This window comes from Suricata suricatta, chromosome 2 (assembly GCF_006229205.1).
Source record: "Suricata suricatta isolate VVHF042 chromosome 2, meerkat_22Aug2017_6uvM2_HiC, whole genome shotgun sequence".
Classification (NCBI taxonomy): domain Eukaryota; kingdom Metazoa; phylum Chordata; class Mammalia; order Carnivora; family Herpestidae; genus Suricata; species Suricata suricatta.
The window spans coordinates 21,995,771-22,013,541 of record NC_043701.1 but is presented as its reverse complement, the minus strand read 5'-3'; the positions used below and the strand labels follow the sequence as shown (position 1 = coordinate 22,013,541).

At 41.0% G+C, this 17,771-nt stretch overlaps 1 protein-coding gene across 3 annotated transcripts in view; it reads right to left on the bottom strand.

The window, feature by feature from the left end:
• The window catches only part of UBE2H (ubiquitin conjugating enzyme E2 H), a 102,809-nt gene extending 85,681 nt beyond the window's left edge, over positions 1-17,128 (bottom strand). For 2 of the 3 annotated variants that reach the window (XM_029923546.1, XM_029923565.1), the window contains exon 1: positions 16,625-17,128. In XM_029923546.1, the coding sequence (XP_029779406.1) occupies positions 16,625-16,677 (53 nt within the window). In that variant the 5' untranslated portion in view covers positions 16,678-17,128. Of the gene's footprint in view, positions 1-10,486; positions 10,505-16,624 lie in introns of those variants that run through there. The other variant, XM_029923540.1, reaches the window with a different exon arrangement.
• Positions 17,129-17,771: the final 643 nt, after the last annotated feature.

Genomic DNA, 17,771 nt, shown 5'->3' with positions numbered 1-17,771 from the left:
ATCGGGGGTCAAGAAAGGTAGAGCTGAGGACAGAATGGACCAGAAGTATAAAATTTAACTAACTGCTATTCAGAGACTTAAAAAAAAATACAAAGGTGAATTTTATCTCTGTTCACTAAAAATGGTTCACCAAGGTGAATGGACAAACTAACTGTGATACATCCAGACAATGGAGCATTATTTGGCACTAAAAAGAAATGAGCTATTGGGCCATGAAATGACATAAAGGAAACTTAAATCCGTATTACTAAGCAAATGAAGCCAACCTGAAAAGGCTCCATCCTGTATGATTCTAACTACATGACATCCTAGAAAAGGCAAAATTATGAAAACAATAGAAAGCTACCTGGTTGCCAGGTGTTAGGGGAGAGAGAAGTAAGTGGAATACAGAGAATTTTCAGGGCAGTGAAAATACTGTGTAGGACGCCCTAATGGCAGATATATGTCATTATACATATGTCCAAGCACACAGATATACAACACTAAGACGAATTCTGATGGAAACTGCAAACTTTGGGTGATAATCACGTGTCAGTGCAAACTAATCAACTGTAACAAAAACCACTCTGGCAGAGGATGCTGACAACGGGGGAGGCGGTTCATGAGTGGGGCCAGAGGGATACAGGAAATCTCTACCTCCTCAACTTTGCAATGGGCCTAAAACTACTTTAAAAAAATTAAGTCTTGATTGCTTCTTTTCTTTTAAAGGCCTACCGAATACACAAACTTAAGAAAGTGAAGCAAAGGAAACAAATACAAAAGAACCAGTTCAACATGTGGCACAGAGTCATCAAACCAGTAAGATGGCCCCAAGTGCCACACCGATTCTTAAAACTACATGACATCTAAGTGCTAGCATTATTTAAGGCCAAACAGAGGTCTAAAAGTGCACCACCACCAGGGTTACTAAACCAGTAAACTGCTGGTCATAAACACCTCCTACCCACTTACCACACAAAAGCCCAGGCATCCCCATAAGTTGATACATAAATTCTGAACTACCCTCTATAATCTCAAAGAATGTATAACTATTTATGACTAATATGTTCATAACTAGCAAGATATTTTCCATTAATATTCAATTTCTACTTTCTTCTTACTATTTTCAAGGAAGCCCTTGAGAGAGATACTTTGGCTTAACTTTTTAGCCTAGAAACCAAATGGGTTTGGCTGAGTTTCAGTACCTCACTATTACTTTTCCAGAGGTCACTTACCCAACGGCCTCACCTATAAATATACTCTATTCAAGAAAAGAAATGTATGTTACCTACTTTTATGACTCCCATCATCTTTTAGTGTTATTGCTAGAGAGAAAGGAGAAAATGGAAAATACATCAGCCAAAATAAAAATACACCCAGGGGCACTGGGTGGCTCAGTCAGTTAAGCAATCCAACTCTTGGTTTCGGCTCAGGTGACGATCTCATGGTTTATGAGTTCAAGCCCCATGTTGGGCTCCATGCTGACAGTGCTTGGGATTTTCTCCCTCTCTCTACCCCTCTCCTGGATTCATTCTCTCTCTCTCTCAAAATAAAGTTAAAATAAATTTTTTTAACTACACTAAAAACTGTTAAAGTAAAATGAGTTTTCTCATTTAAAGGAGGAAGCTTCAGGGTGCCGGTGTGGCTCAGTCAGTTGAGCATCCAACTTCAGCTCAGGTCATGGTCTCACGGTTTGTGGGTTTGAGTCCCGCATCAGGGTCTGTGCTGACAGCGTGAAGCCTGCTTGGGATTCTGTGTCTCTGTCCATCTCTCTGCCCCTCTCCCACTTACTCTCTCTCTCAATATAAATAAACTTTAAAAAATAAAACAATAAAAAGATAAAGGAGTAAGCTTCAACTGTTCTGGGAATTCTGAAGTAAAGAAACAGTGAAATTCAACAGTTAATCTTCTCATAACTGAATTTCTGGTTTAAACTGACAACTACAATTATGCCAAGATTTTCACTGAAACTACAAATAGAACTGCTAAAAAGAAAAAAAAAAGACACCAAAATGGTGAAAAATACATTCTTTAAGATAGAAGAAAATGTTTCTATAAGCCAAAATAATGATCCTCTGCTCGAATTAGTGGCTGATAAGAATATATTCTTCTCTCTTACAAGTTAATTATATAACTGGCTACTAACAAGAAGCTATGCAGAATGTCACAGCATTTTATCCATACTCCACCTGAAATCCTCTTTCTGATCGAAAACTCTATTCTAGAATTCTTTGACATATGAAGCTTTTAACTAACACCTTTTCAGTTCATTCTAAGTGTATCTTTATTTTCACACATAAAAGTTATAGATCTAAAAAGAGCCAAATATACAAAGTTAAATTTGCCATGCAAATTATTAAATAAACAAATCCACCAAATCTGTGTGCTCCCAGACCACATCCTCATATATTTACATACCATTTTGCTTCCAAAAGCCTGTACCAATTTACACGTTATTCAAAGTCAAATGTAACTTCTGAACAAAAGCTAACAACTAAGATTAATGCACTAATACGTTATAATCAGAACTCAAAACCAAGGAGAAGGATGGCAGTGGAGAAGGATATCGCCCCACGAACACAACTAGGTAACTATCAAATCATCCTTATACCCCAGAAATTGACCTGAAGACTGACGAACAAACTCCACAACTAAAAGGACAGAAGAGGCCACATTGAAAAAGGAATTTATATAAAAAAATAAGTTTTGGGGCACCTGGGTGGCTCAGCTGGCTAAGCCTCCGACTTCAGCTCAGGTCATGATCTCACGTTCGTGGGTTCGAGCCCCGCATCGGGCTCTGTGCTGACAGCTCAGAGCCTGGAGCCTGCTTCCGATTCTGTGTCTCCCTCTCTCTCTCTGCCCCTCCCCTACTCATGCTCTGTGTCTCTCTGCCTCAAAATAAATAAAAACATTAAAAATAAATAAATAAGTTTTAAAAAATCAAAAACAGTAACTCCTTCCAGGAGTAGAACCTAATCTCCCCCCCACCCGACGCTCCTTAAACTTCAGCTACACTTAGTGACGATCTTCCAACAAATAGAAAACTGAAGGAAAAATAGTACCTTTACAGTGGAAAATTCTGGCAGGCAGCACTAAGGCCCAGCGTGGGTCAAGGTTAAATGTCACCTGTGAGGTCATGAGGACACAGGATGCCCCCCCCCAACGCCCCATTTGTGAGGAGAAGTGCACGTCAGCTCTGTGGTATCCTTTCCAAAAACCCACCATGAGTTCAGCCAATTTTAAATACCTTTACTATCATGAGGTCTAATCAGGAGAGGAAAAAAATCAGATAAACAGAAATTAAGGAATACTCCAAAAAACACCTGACCATACTCCAAAACGGTCAGTGTTATGTAAAACAAGAAATAAGTGAGCAACTGTCACAGACTAGGGAATACTAAGGAGACACGACCACTAAATGTAATGTGGTATCCTGGATTGAACCCTGGAATGGAAAAGAACATGTGTGGAAAAACTGGTGAAATCTGAGGAAAGCCTGAAGTTTAGTTTATAATAACATACCAACCAATAATGGTTCCTAGTTTCGACCAATGTGCCACCATAACAGAAAGTGACACGGGGGTAACTAGAACTGAGTGAGGTGCAGGAACTCTCTGTAGTATCTTTGCGACTTTTCTGTAAACCCAAAATTAAAAGTTTGTCCAAAAAATGTAAAAAGCTATCAAACATTAAGGCAAAAACAGCAGAAAGTGAGTAAGGCACATTACTTCCCAAGCTTTCTTTCATCTCAACTTGTAAATAGTTAAGCATCCAAAGTTTTTATACATTTTTAGCTGCCTGGAGACTGATCACTGGAGTGACTAACACAGAGCAAAACTGATCCACTACAGACACTCAGAGTTTAAATATCAATAAAAATGTTGGCACCTGGGGTGCCTGGCTGGCTCAGTAAGAAAAGCATGAGACTCTTGATCTTGGGGTCCCAAGTTCAAGCCCAATGCTGGGTATAGAGATTACTTTTTTTTTTTAATGTTTATTTATTTTTAGGAGACAGAGAGACAGAGCATGAGCGGGGAAAGGGCAGAGAGAGGGAGACAACAGAATCTGAAGCAGGCACCAGGCTGAGCTGTCAGCACAGAGCCTGATGTGGAGCTCGAACTCACAACTATGAGATCATGACCTGAGCCGAAGCCCGAGGCTTAACCGACTGAGTTTAGTTTATAGTAAACGCCCCCCCTCCCCCCACAATTTACCTTTTAAAACCAAAATACAGAGGCACCTGGGTGGCTCAGTTGGTTAAGTGTCAGGATCTCACAGTTGGTGAGTTCGAGCCCTGCGTGGGGCTCTGCACTGACCATATGGAACCGGCTTGGTTCTCTCTCTCTACTCTCTGCCCCTCCCTCTCTCTAAATAAACTTTAAAAAAAAATAAAACTTTAAAAAAATGTAAAAGCCAAAATATTATTAAGTAATTAAATACATAAATTTTGAAAGGAACAGCATATTGTCATTCTAAGCTGATCAAAGATTCTGTAACTCAGGCACTATGACAGGGCTTATCTTTTTTTTTAATTGACAGGTAACATTAAATTCAGACACCTCAAAAATATGAAATGCAATGCCATCTAATCTACTATTGTAAAGAGGTACCAGAATATTTATATTAAAACCTACTTAGTGTCATGTTTTTCATTCTTTCTTTAGGTAAAACTCCTGCATTCATAAATAGGATTAACTAAAGCATTAGGCTATACTGTTTTAATTCTATTTTTCACATAGGAAATGTGACTACTAAGTAGCAAAACTGAATTAAAAGTCAGAAATGAAAAGTAGACTCCTAATTTCAACACTGGCTTCTATTTCTGATATCGATAATAAAAACAAAGTTACCAGAGCTTACTCTCTAAATCTGAAGCAACACAGCCAATAATTAGGATTTCTCAAGTTATTACTTAAAGCCACAAGGGTATTGCCAAGAAATAATATAATTATTAATTTCAACTCAAAGAGCCCTTATAGTCAGAAAGCAACCATTGCTTTGTAATACTGTTATTTGAGTTCCAAGTTTTCTCCAAGTAAAAAAAACATGCTAAAATCTATGTGTCATATCTACTGAAATTTAACTTTAATAAAATGTCATCAGAACGTCTTAAGAGCTGACAAAACACTGTAGGAATGACTTTTAAGAAATAAAACAGCCAGAACTGACAGACTAAAATCCTTATGTTTTATCCAACTCATTCAAATAAGCCAAAATTTAAAAACATCCAAATCATACACTAGTTTGTAATTCTATAAAAAAATGAATCACTAACTCTATTTCCCATTAAGCAAACAGAATGATGTGTATCTGTGTCAATTACAAGAATCCAGTTCAAAGGCTTGTGCAGATGTACCAAGTCACCCCAAAAGATGGACAAAAAGCACAAGCAGACAAGGCATTTCATTCATTAGCCATTCTTTGAATCACAAGATGCAAAGGGGCTAGAACTAAATCCTGGGAATAAGCCCCCCCAGGGGTAGGAACTATTCCCCTTCACCTTGCCAGAAGAGCACAGGAGGATGCTGGGTGACGAAGGACCCTGAGGACTTGCTAAAAGAAAACAGAGCCAGCAGTTTCTGAATCTCAGAAACACTGACCAGTTTGTATAAAACCAGCTTAGAAACACCAAATTCTCAGAGGCCAGGAGAGACCAGGCCCTGTGAAGGATACAAGCACAAAATTCAGGTGTTAAGTTCTGACTTCACTAAACAGAGTTTAGGCAAATCTAAGGCAAAGCCGATGCCGATTTTACATACAGAGGATACACAGCAAAGCTGCAAAACAACTATGTATTTTTAGCATTAAGTTCTTGTTCAATAAATAATTGCCAAACTGCACAAAGTGAAGTAGGCCAAGTATACCCTAATTTCCAAACTCCTAGAAAAAAGGACCTAGCTTCACTACTACTTTTAGTTAAGCCTGAATGTAAGACATTGTAAAGGATCTGGAAATATCTTCTCTTAAAGGGGTTTTTTGTGTGCTTTCCTGCCAGTGTATTTAACTTTATTTGATTTCTAGAAATCAGTTCAAAGTAGAAGCTAGGACCACCACCAGAAAAAGAAAATACATATAAATGAAAATATATGAAATGAAATTAATCTTGATGAGCCACTGGTAGTCTTCCTGACAGATCATGGTTTACAGTTTAAAAAACTCTCAGCTCAATCTCAAAGGAAAAGCCACATTAATCACTAAAAGAAAGAATATGGTACCTAACTATTCTAACTCAAGAGCCTACAGAAGGACAAGACAGAAGCAAATAAGTGTTCTCAACTATACAAATGATGCTATACAGGTATACTCAAATATGTGTCATTTAATAATTTAAGACCTGCTTTTCTTTTTATTCTTTTTTTTAATGTTTTATTTTATTTTTGAGAGCATGAGCAGGGGAGGGTCAGAGAGAGAGGGAGACACGGAATCCGAAGACAGGCTCTAGGCTCTGAGCTGGTAGCACAGTGCCCGACATGGGGCTCGAACCCACAAACCATGAGATCATGACCTGAGCTGAAGTCAGATGCTTAACAGACTGAGCCACCCAGGCGCCCCAAGACCTGCCTTTCTTAACTGCCAGGAGAAATGGGCAGCAATCCAGACAATCAGACTAAAGACGACATTCAAAGGTCTATTTCCTCTCTTTCTTCCATCCATAAGACAAATCCGACTTAAAAGTATTTTGTTTTTGCTTCTAATCTCTAAGGATACAAACAGATGGGCAAAAAGTGGTTATTTTCCCTTTATTCATTACGAAGATGGTAGCTGCAGTTGGTAAAATTAACAGATGTAATAATGTCAAATTGTGTTGCCAAGATCAGTGGTCTGTTATCAAATGTGTTATGTTCTATACATTTTAGTATACTTTGAATATGTGAATGTGAATATAATGTGTAGTAAGACCCCCAAATCTCCAAGATCTACATAGTGGGATGATTTCATTGTAGAAACCTTAGTTTAAATTAGTGATCTGACCAAGTACTGATTCACAGCTGCAGGACCATATACAAAGGACATAAAAAACTAACCATTTGTTGATGAAAAAAAGTAAATCATTTCTTTAGTTTGGAGTGAACCAAAAAACTTAGGTGGTTTCAGGCTTTGTTGCCAAGGAGACTTACTAACTTATATACAGACTTAGATAAATAGATTAGCAAAAGGGTACTAAACATTCAGCAGTCTGTAAGACCATAAAACAATATAACCAACTAGATTACACCCAGTGATGCCTTAACGAACACAGTTCTAACTGAATCAACTTTCTACAGGTAACCACAATGGAAATGTTTACCCATATTTGTGTATTTTTAAAAATTAATCAGCCTTCCTGAAACTATGTAATATAATGTCAACTGACTGAAAAGCGATATCCAGATAACCAAAGTTATACTGGCACCACTTGGACAAAACAACTAAATTTATTCTCACTAGGCAGACCAGTAACCCAATTGCTTCCGAGGTAACACGAACCAGGCACACTCTGTATCTAATTTTCTATTTATATTACCTCAACTAAGATTTTATAATCCAAGAAACCTTGAAAAGTGTACGTGATAAAAACATGATACATGGAAAAAGAAACATTTTGCCTAATGCTAAAAAGAAAACGCGTAACTTACAACAATAATGATTTCCCATGTAGAGACTGTCTCTTACTTTTATACATAATGCCTCCCTAAAAGTGGTTTACAAGTTAGAAACCAAGAAGTTGAACTAAAGATGTAAGATTCCATTCCCAATCAATTAAACAGTACTCTAAATCCCTAACTAGGATTCCTCCAGGTGTTATATAGCCCAGGCACCTGTCGTGGGCCCAGGGACAGACCCACCAGCACGTCTGTCTTCCAGTGGATGACAAAGTCCAGCCAAGCCTCTCCCCTTCAGATGGGTTTCCTACTCCTCCCTAACTTCTCCACAGGACCAGGTCAAAAGATCAGAGGCACCTGTTTAACCCTCACCTTATGCCCTAGATGCCTAAAAAAGCCCAGGAAAGCAAACAGGCTCCTTCACCCGCATACAGCTGCCCTGTGGGGCTTCCCACCACCGGGCGCTAGAGGCGCCAACCATAGCAACGGGCACAAGTACCAGCCTGCAAACAACGAGACGCCCTGTGCAAGCCTCTGCTGAGGTAGAAAAGGAACTACAAGAGTACTTGACCTTCTAACATGGGACACCCCACCCCACCTGAGAATCACTAATGTAACAACAGTCTCTCAAGAGGAGCACTGACTCTGCGTGGCACTGCAATTACATTTTGGCAATCTGAGAATACTACTCTAATATACATACATGCTCAGAGCACCGCCCCAGTGTCTGACAACTGAACTAGAAGTCTACCCACTGAATAAACTGTCATTGACTCCCACCTAAAAGAAGCATAAGCCAGGAGATGGTCCTTTTTTCTTGTCAGGCAAGTTTAAGCAACATGCATGAACACCCATAAATTCAAATGCTTGCAATTTATCAGAAAAGAATGTGATGTCAATCACTAAAAACCAATGTCAAATTTTCTTATGGCAATGTCCATCTACCTATCAAATAACTTATACAGAACATCAAAAACTTTTTAAAAAATCTATTCTGTTAAAAACTCACTTTATTTTTTTTAATTTTCTAATGTTTGTTTATTTTTGAGAGAGAGACAGAGCACAAAGGAGAGGGCACAAAGAGAGAGGGAGACACAGAATCCAAAGCAGGCTCCAAGCTGTGAGCCCAGAGTCTGATGCAGGGCTCGAACCCATGGACCGTGAAGATCATGATCTGAGCCAAAGTCAGTTGCTTAACTGACTGAGCCATCTAGGTGCCCCTTAAAACCTAGCTTTATAAAAACATTCCAGGAAAACATATTAAGGGATATCCTAACTCTTAGAATCTGTTTTCAGTTCTGCCACTGAGTGGCCAATGATTCCTGAATTTAGTCCATATGAAAACTGAAGATACTATTCAGACCTCAGAGCTCTACATAAATATTTGTAAACTGCTATAAATGTAATTGAAGTGCTAAGTAAAACTAATGTATAAAAATAATCTTATCAATACTTCACTAAAAGAAAATGGTACCATCAAAATAGTGCGCTTATCTTTTCAGAAAGTAGAGTCTTACTTGCAAAGGCAAAAATAAAAATTATTTGTGACTGTAATTCCTAAAGTACCATGTCAAAGGGCCACAAAAAAATTTCACAATGAAAATTTAATTCACTAATTTTGAATGGTGGAGAGGGAAGAACAGTTACGAAACTAGCCTTGACAGAGGTTAGAGGTCAGTGCTTTAGAATCATGCTATTTAATGGGATTCTTTTAAAATACAGAAGAGAAACAACAGTTTAATGTCACAATCTAATTTTTGTGAACTACAGACAACCAGTCAAAATTAAATTCAGGCTACCTGTTAAAAAGTTAAGTGCCTATACCTATCCCATGATTCAGCGATTCTGTTCCTTTTTTTTTTTAATTTTTTAATGTTTATCATTTTTGAGAGCAAGCGAGTGAGCAAACAGGGGAGAGGCAGAGAGAGAGGGAGACACAGATTCCGAAGCAGACTCCAGGCTCAGAGCTGTCTGCACAAAGCCCAATGCAGGGCTCAAACCCACAGACCCCAAGATCATGACCAGAGTCGAAGTCAGACACACAACCAATTGAGCCACCTAGGCGCCCCTCAGCGATTCCATTCCTATAGATTTACCCAAAAGAAAAGAAAACATCCATAGCAGCTTTGCTTGTAATAGCTCCAAGCTAGAAATAACACAAACACCCATAAAGAGGAAAATGCATAAACAAATTGTGGTACAGCTTAACAATGACATACTACTCAGCAATAAAAAGAACAACATGGTGAATCTCAAAATCTGATGAAAGAATGCATACAAAAATACATTCTCTAGGGGCACTTGAGTGGCTCAGTTGAGTCCAACTCCTGATTTCGGCTCAGGTCACAATCTCATTATTTAGGAGAACAAGCCTTGCGTCAGGCTCTGTGCTAAGAGCACTGCACTTGCTTGGGATTCTCTCTCTCCCTCTTCCTCTGCCCCTCCCCTGCTTTCCTGCTCACACAAAATAAACAAACTTAAAAAAAATAAAGTGGGTTTCTTATTGAAACACATAATTGGGTCACATTTTTAAAGAAAGTACATATTCTATAATTACACTTACACAAAATTCTAGAAAATGCAAAGTAATCTATAGTGACAGAAATCAAATCAATGGTTGATTGTGATGATAGGCTTCATGGGTGATATTTATGTCAAAACTTATCTGACTTATTTTTAAATATATATACTTATTCTGTATTATACCTCCATGAAAAGCAAAAGGAAACAAATTTAAGATATTCCAACTAATTCTGTAGCTCTTGCCAGTCGGGTCTAATCATGAATGTAATATATTTAACATACCAACTGACAGTAGGCACTTTGAGAAGTACAAAAGTGTCCTTAAGGATCACCATTATCTCTCTCTCTCTCTCTCTCTCTCTCTCTCTCTCACACACACACACACACACACACACACACACCATTTAAAACAAAGAGATCAGTATTCATTTGTCATGGCTATGACAGGTTGATTGCTTCACTGCTGAAATCACACCAACTAAAACACAACAAAACAAAATGAGAGCAAAGTGAGTGTGGGGACCCAGCATTTTTAATTAAATATTTTAATTCAAATGATTACCTTCTTTGATCTAGAAGAAAACAGAAAAAAAGAATATTTTAATCCAAGTGGTTATCTTCTTTGATCTAGTAGAAAACAGAAATAACCCAAAAGTACAAGAAAAGCCTTGTGTACAAGATGTTAATTTCAATCTTATCACAGAGGAAAATGCCAACACATTAAATCAGTGGCATGGGCACGGAATGGCATATTACATGACCTATTCATTATATTTGATATTTTTAATCGGGGGGGGGAGAAGCTGCAAAAATATTAAGCAAAAACAGAAAAACAGAGCACATACATACATACAATATGATCAACAGGTTGAAAATAATATATAGGGGTGAGGATGAGACTGGTAAGAAAAAACACTATGATGTTAATATTTGAGGACAATGGTTCTTAAGCTGTGGTCCCTATTGTGGACCAACAGCATCAATATCATCTGGGAACCTGTTAGAAATACAAGTTCTTGCGCCCCATTCTAGACTCACTGAATCAGACAACTCCAGTGCTGGTCCCCCAGCAACCAACTTCAACAAACCCTCCAGGTAATTAAGATCACACTAAAGTTTGAGAACAGTTTTATGCAGGATAGGATCATGAGTGACTGTTCTCTTCCTCCCCCTGGAACCTATACTTTCCTCAACTGTCTTGCTACTTGCATGATCCCAGTTTTTTCATTAAAATAGTTTACTAAAAAGTACACTGTGGGTCTATAGTTAAGAAGCTATTATACCATAAGCACTTCTGCAGGTCTGAATTGGAGGCCTAACAAAAAATTCAATGATTTTTGGGGTGCCTGGCTGACTCAGTCAGTGAGACATGTTACTCCTGATCTCAGGGTTGTGAGTTTGAGCCCCACGTTGGGTATAGAGATTACTTTAAAATAAAATCTTTAAAAAAAAAAATCCAGTGATTCTTGGAACCATCAAATTTGTTAAGAGTGAACAAGATTCTAAATTTTATATATATTTGTGTATACATACGTAGACACATGTACACACACACACACAAACAAAACCCAGGTTAAGGTACTAGGGAAATTGCACAAAACTAGGAAACCAACAAATCCAGGTTTTTCTACCGCATGCACACAAACAGGGTTAAGAGACTTTTATGGGTCACATCTGCAAAAATTTTTCTCCCCTAAGAGCCGAATGTTCAGGCTTGTGTGTAATTTACTAGAACTGTACTGCAGGGCTCCGATGTTCTGAAGCTGTGAATGCTTACTCATGTAGGTTCCTGCTTAACAAAAATAAGTATCAGTATGTTATATTTGTCACCAAAATCTAGGCAGAGAAGACAAATTCAGAACACTGGGAGTTGCCAAAGCTTTAATTTCTAGCTTGGAGACCATAAAGCTGTGCCCCTTCCACCTCAACATCTCACACAAACAGAGGCCACAGGAAATAAAAGTCTCTCAACTGACACTGGAGCTCGTTAAAAGATTACAGAATCATCTACACTCGGAGCACAAATTAAAGAGTAACAAAGACTACTGATTTAGGGATAGAATAATTACTGATTAACAACAAAATACCAAAGTTGATGTCAAAGACAAAGGGTTAAATAAGCCTTTTAATGTTTTTGTTTCAATTTTTTAAACAATTCCCTTTTAAATAATAGGAAGAGAGAACCCCATACATCCCACTGCATAAAATTCACTTTTCAATCTTTCTTCTTGAAAAGTCAATTCTGAAAGTAAATACAAGGTATTCAAAAAGCTGATACATACAATGCTGACAGCTTTTACTTTGGGTTTTTTTTTTTTTTTAATGAACTGGTTACATAAGACTCATGACCACCCACACTGAATTTTTCACTACTAAACCCCTAGCACCTAGCCCCAAATCTGACATGAAGTAGGTGCTCAAACATTTTAGGTGGGATAAACTTGTTATTGAAACCCTAAAGCATTCTGTAAGGTTTTCACTAAACGCTGTTGATAGATTTAGGAAAAGTCACTGCCCCTTCCTACCACTCTTCAAGCTTTTGTAGGGAAAACTCACATTTCTACCATACTTTTGAATCCCTGCATGAGTCATTTAAGCACATTTAAAGTGGCGGCATATCCTATTTTAAGTTGCCGTAACTCCCTCTGAAAAAGGAAATCTTTAAAAACTTAGTATTATAAAGTAAATTCCAAAATCTCACACCAATAACAAATACAGTGTATGCCAAGTCCCCATTATTCTCAGATTCACTTTTCTGATTTAACCTTGAACACTTATTTCTTGTTCTCTGAAAGGTCAGGTTTTCTGCCTTTCCACCCCTTGAAAATACACTTAATCCTGTAACACCACTCACAAGGCCTCCCCAGCCCCTACTCCTTTTGTATATAAACACTCTGATCACACACTCCATCAGCTGTTTGGTAGCTCCACCCCTCCTCCTTTTCCGGGTAGTAACAGAGCAGCCAATGAGCTGTGAGGAGCTGTGCCTGAGGCCTTTTGCCTGCATACGCTTTTCCAAAACAAGCAGCTCCAGCCTACAGCAGGGGCCACTGGTTCACAGATAAAAGGATCACCAGGCTGTGCAACAGGGTTAGCCGAGTAACCCCCACCAACAAGGAAACCCGTGTAATCTGAGCTGTTTGTTCCTCCACCAGGGAGAACTTAAACCGATATTCCTTTAGGGCAAATCACGCTTTAAGGTCACCAGAGTCCCAGTTCTCAGACAATCTAAATAATCAGCCTGGGTTTGGGTTTGAGATGGAAACCTTAACGCCTGCCACGTTGGGAACAGCGCGGCATCACCAATCTACCTGACTTTGCAAACAAACAGCCACACTATTCACGACCATACCACAGGATTTGGGCTGACTGTTAAGTTTTTTGGTTGGGACGCATTCCTACAGGACCCCCAAAAGTCGCATACATCAGTTTCCAGGCTCCTGGAGAGGTTTGCACAACCCTCAGCAAAGGATCAGAACAGAAACAATGAATGAGTCAGAGTTTCAGAACATAATCGCCCAGCAGATTATTAAGTGCATCGGTGCAAAACACTCACTCCCTGCATAACTTGAGAGTCAGCTCTCCTCCTACCAACCCGTCACAAAAGAAATTGCACCGACTCCAAACAACAACCAGAGACAGCGTCTCAGAAAGGACCTACTAGGTGGTGGAAAGCAGTGGCCAATTAGTTACACAGCCCCTTCTCTCCCTACCCCCACACCACTACTTTCCTACTACATAGGTTCCCTGCCAAGCTGTAAATCGTGGTGGCATAATTACACTCAGGGGACATCCAAAAATGGGCTGAAACAGGAGATTGCAATGAAACCAGCCATCAGCCTCCATACCAAAGAAATCATCAAGGGGCACTGAGGGGCAAAAAGCAAGTACATTCCTTCAGACCTTCTCTACTTCCTCTCCACCATCTTTCATTTTCAACCCGGCCCTTTCACACAATTGCACTAATTTTAATAGTGGGCTGGGAAATTTTTCCTTAAATTTTTGCTAAATATACCTTGCTCAGAAATTATTGGCTCCATCTGGGCCTACTATTATGAATTCAAGAGAGAAAAGAGGCCACAGAATCTCTCACCCCACCACACACATGCTCACACAAAAGGAAATAGAAAAATTTTAACTTCCAAACTACGTTAGGCCAGAAAATAACAAATATGCAACAAAGATAACCTCTGGCTTTTAAGTCCCGAGACTGCTGTCCTCCTATCTCAGAGATCTATGATTTTTAAACGCCTCTGCTTTCTTTTGTCAGAAAGGAGGAAGGTGGGGAAAGAACAGAAGGCCAATGCATCTTTGCCTTTCTTCATCTTCTACTAAAAATAAGCTATGAAATAAGCCACTTAGGAGAAGAAAAAAGAGAAAGACACCCTGCTGTTCTTTGTCTGTTTTCCTCTCCCTCTCCACCCCCCACACCCGGACTCCTAAATGCGGTAATCATTCTAGATGCCACAACTACTAAATGAACAAAAGGCACTGTATGGAAAAGGCATCAGGTCAAGTTAGGCCTCACCCTTTATCCTCAATCTGCTAAAAAAAAAAAATATATATATATATATATATATATATATATATATATATATATACACAATGTGAGACACTGACATTGATCAAAAACAGCTGGAATTCTCTCTCCACCTCCATCCCAATTAAACATTAGGTAGAAATTTGCATTAGGTGTGACAGTAACTCTCAATTCAGGATAAAAATAACTCAGATGCTGCCACCATGTCATTTCCTAGTTTCTAAACAAAAATAAAACCCGAAACTGCTTTGTGTGAAATGAACACACAGCCATAGTTACAAGTTTTCCAGCAACATTATAAAAAGCCAACATTACTGATATCGTTCACACATTTACAAAACTCAATCACAGCCGCAAACAGCTCATCAAGAGTCAATTTCACGTGTGCCTAGACATGTATTTGGAACATAAATTTTACTCTTTGCTCCTCTCTGTAATCCCCCCTCACCACCCAAAAATTCTAAACTTCAAACCCTAAAACTTAGGAGTTTTATCTACTGTTCCTAATTTCTAGCTAAGTTTTCCCGAGTGAGAAGAAAAACACCTTATTCTTGAAAAGATTCTGGAAAAAAAAAATCTCTTGCCCAGGCAACTTCTCTCCCATCCCCCACTTCCAAACCAAACACAAAAACTACTTTTTAAAAAACTTCTGAGAATTCCATAACTGAGTATTTGACAATAATCACCAATCTCTAAAAAGAGGAAACACGTTCAATCAAAAACAGTGACAAATAAAAGGAAGAAAGAAGGAATTCACCTGAAGAATCTAGCCAAACAACTTGAGTTATATAAACAAAACCCTGCAACAGGGGGAAATGGTGGGGGGATGGGGGTGAGGGAGAAAGAGAAGCAGGAGACAGGACTTTTTAACTGCGTTTCACACACCTCCACTCCCCATCCCCGGTTCCCCTTCTCCCCAGGGATTAGTTGTTCAGAACACTGGGCTCATTTCCTCTCTCTCCCCCGACCCTCTAAATTACCCCCTCAAAAATCTTCTCCATTTGTCACAGGAACCTTCGCGAATTTCTCTAGCTGGTCATGAAATAATCAGTCTGGACTCCAACCAAAACCTCTGCCTGAAGGGCCCTTATCAGTTACAGCTTTCCACTGCTACCTCCAGAGTACATAAAGTTGGGGGGGTGGGGTGGAATAAAGGGTGTCGCTTGGTAAAATCAGGGCAGTTATTCCCCCCAAGAACATTACCCTCATAGACAGACTTTGCTTAAGTGGCTACCACAGGGGCTCTTTTGACAAGGAGATCCTCTTTCTTTCCCTCCCCCAGCTGTCATATCCACAATATGGAGGGTGGCTTACGGAGGGCCTGGGGGTCCTTACTGCGTACAACTATGGGTGGGACAGGCTTTGTCAGTGAAAAGAAAACGGTGGGATTCTTCTAAGGACCAGAGAGCTTAACAGGGGTCTCTGATTTGAAACAGTCAAGAGCTCTTTATTACAAGAGGGGGCACCGAGCAGACTACTCTTCCTAATATAGAAAGGAATTAGGGATAAAGGAGGTCACTTGAGTTACCCCAGTTCAAGAAGCACAGTGAGGGGAGGGAATGGAGGCTTCTCAAGAAAGGAAGAAAGGCTTCACTCTCGGGAATTTCTATCACGAGTCCCTAAATCCAGAGCGAGCAAACAGGAGAGACCCTGAGGTGGACATGGTGGCAAAGGGAGGTAGCTGGTCCTGCAAAAAAAGGCCGTCTTGGGAATCCAAACGTTGTGGAGGAAAGACACGGGCAAAGGGGGTGCAGAAAAACAAGACACAACGCACATTTCGGGGTGCTGCAGATAAAGGGGGAGCTGAAAAGGCTCTCGGCTCCTGGGAGGTGCCAAGGATCCGCCGTAGGCACTGGGGGGAGGGAGGAGAGGAAGGGAGCCTCGAACAGTGGCCTGGAGTGCCCCAGGGCCCCTACTTGGGTTTCAGGGGTGCCCTGGGCATCCTCACACAGGGCCCCCTACCCCTCGACAGCCCGAATCCCCCCTCCACGAAGGATACAGCTTGACCACGTCCGTGTCCATCCGCCTCTTGCCCGGACTGGGGGATGACATGGTGTCGCCGCTGCCTCCCCGTCGCCTGCGCCGCCGCCGCCTCTCTCCTTTCCTCGGCCCGTCTATCACGGGCCCCGGGCCCCGGCTCTGAGGAGCCCGCGGCCGCTCCGGCTCCTCGGTGGAGGTGGCAACACCCCCGCGATCCTGTCCGGTCCCTTCAGCCGCCGCCGCCGCCCCCCGCACGGGGGAACACCGGGCACTGTCCGGCCGAGTGGGGGTGGGGACCCCGCGGCGCCCGGCTCGGGCTGCCCCTCTCCGGCTGTGGGTTCCGCCGCGGCCCGGCCCCGGCGCTACTCTGCGCCGCGCGTCTCTCCTTCCTGCCTGCTCTAGCTCGCTCGCCTGCTCGCCCGCTCACCCTCTCGCCGGCTCCCTAGCAGCCTCCACGACAAGCGGACGACTCCTGCTCAGTCGGCCTCTCTACCCGAGCCTCGCTCTGGGCGCCGTGACGTCACCTCTGTGACGTCATCTGCGGGGCGGGCCCAGATGGCGAAAGGGGTGGGGCGCCGCCGCCGCTGCGTGGGCTTCCCCGGAGGATTCTGGGAGATGTAGTCCCCTTTTCTCCTGCTCTCACAGCCCTGTGTCCCCTCCCCCAACTCCCCCCCACACTTAATCGCTCAACTGCCAGTGACGTTATCATCATCATAAACGATAATAGTAAATAATGGCAATATTATTACATTTGTGTGTTTTAGCGTAATAAACCTCCTGCTCACACATACTGTTTTTAGGCTGTTTGTTTGATTTGAGGTGGCAATTACTTGGATAAGCACCAAAATCTGGAAATTCCCACACCAGCAGGTTCCCTGCTTCTCCTCCCTTCTTGGATGGAGAGAATCTGTCTGCAGCGATTGTAGACTACTGCAGGGTTTCCTCGGGGCTTGCAAATCAAGGTTCATTACTTTCCACATCGATAGGCCCACTACTTCAAGGATTAGAATGGAGGTAGCAAGCTGGCAAGATCAGAAATAATTTAGTTCCAGCTTCCTTACCCCATGGACTATGAGGTAATTTCACAAAGTGAAAGACTGATAGAAGCTGAAACACCCCAAGTATGCTGTGGTTCAAAGGATAGAGATTGTTCTGCCCTCCAAACT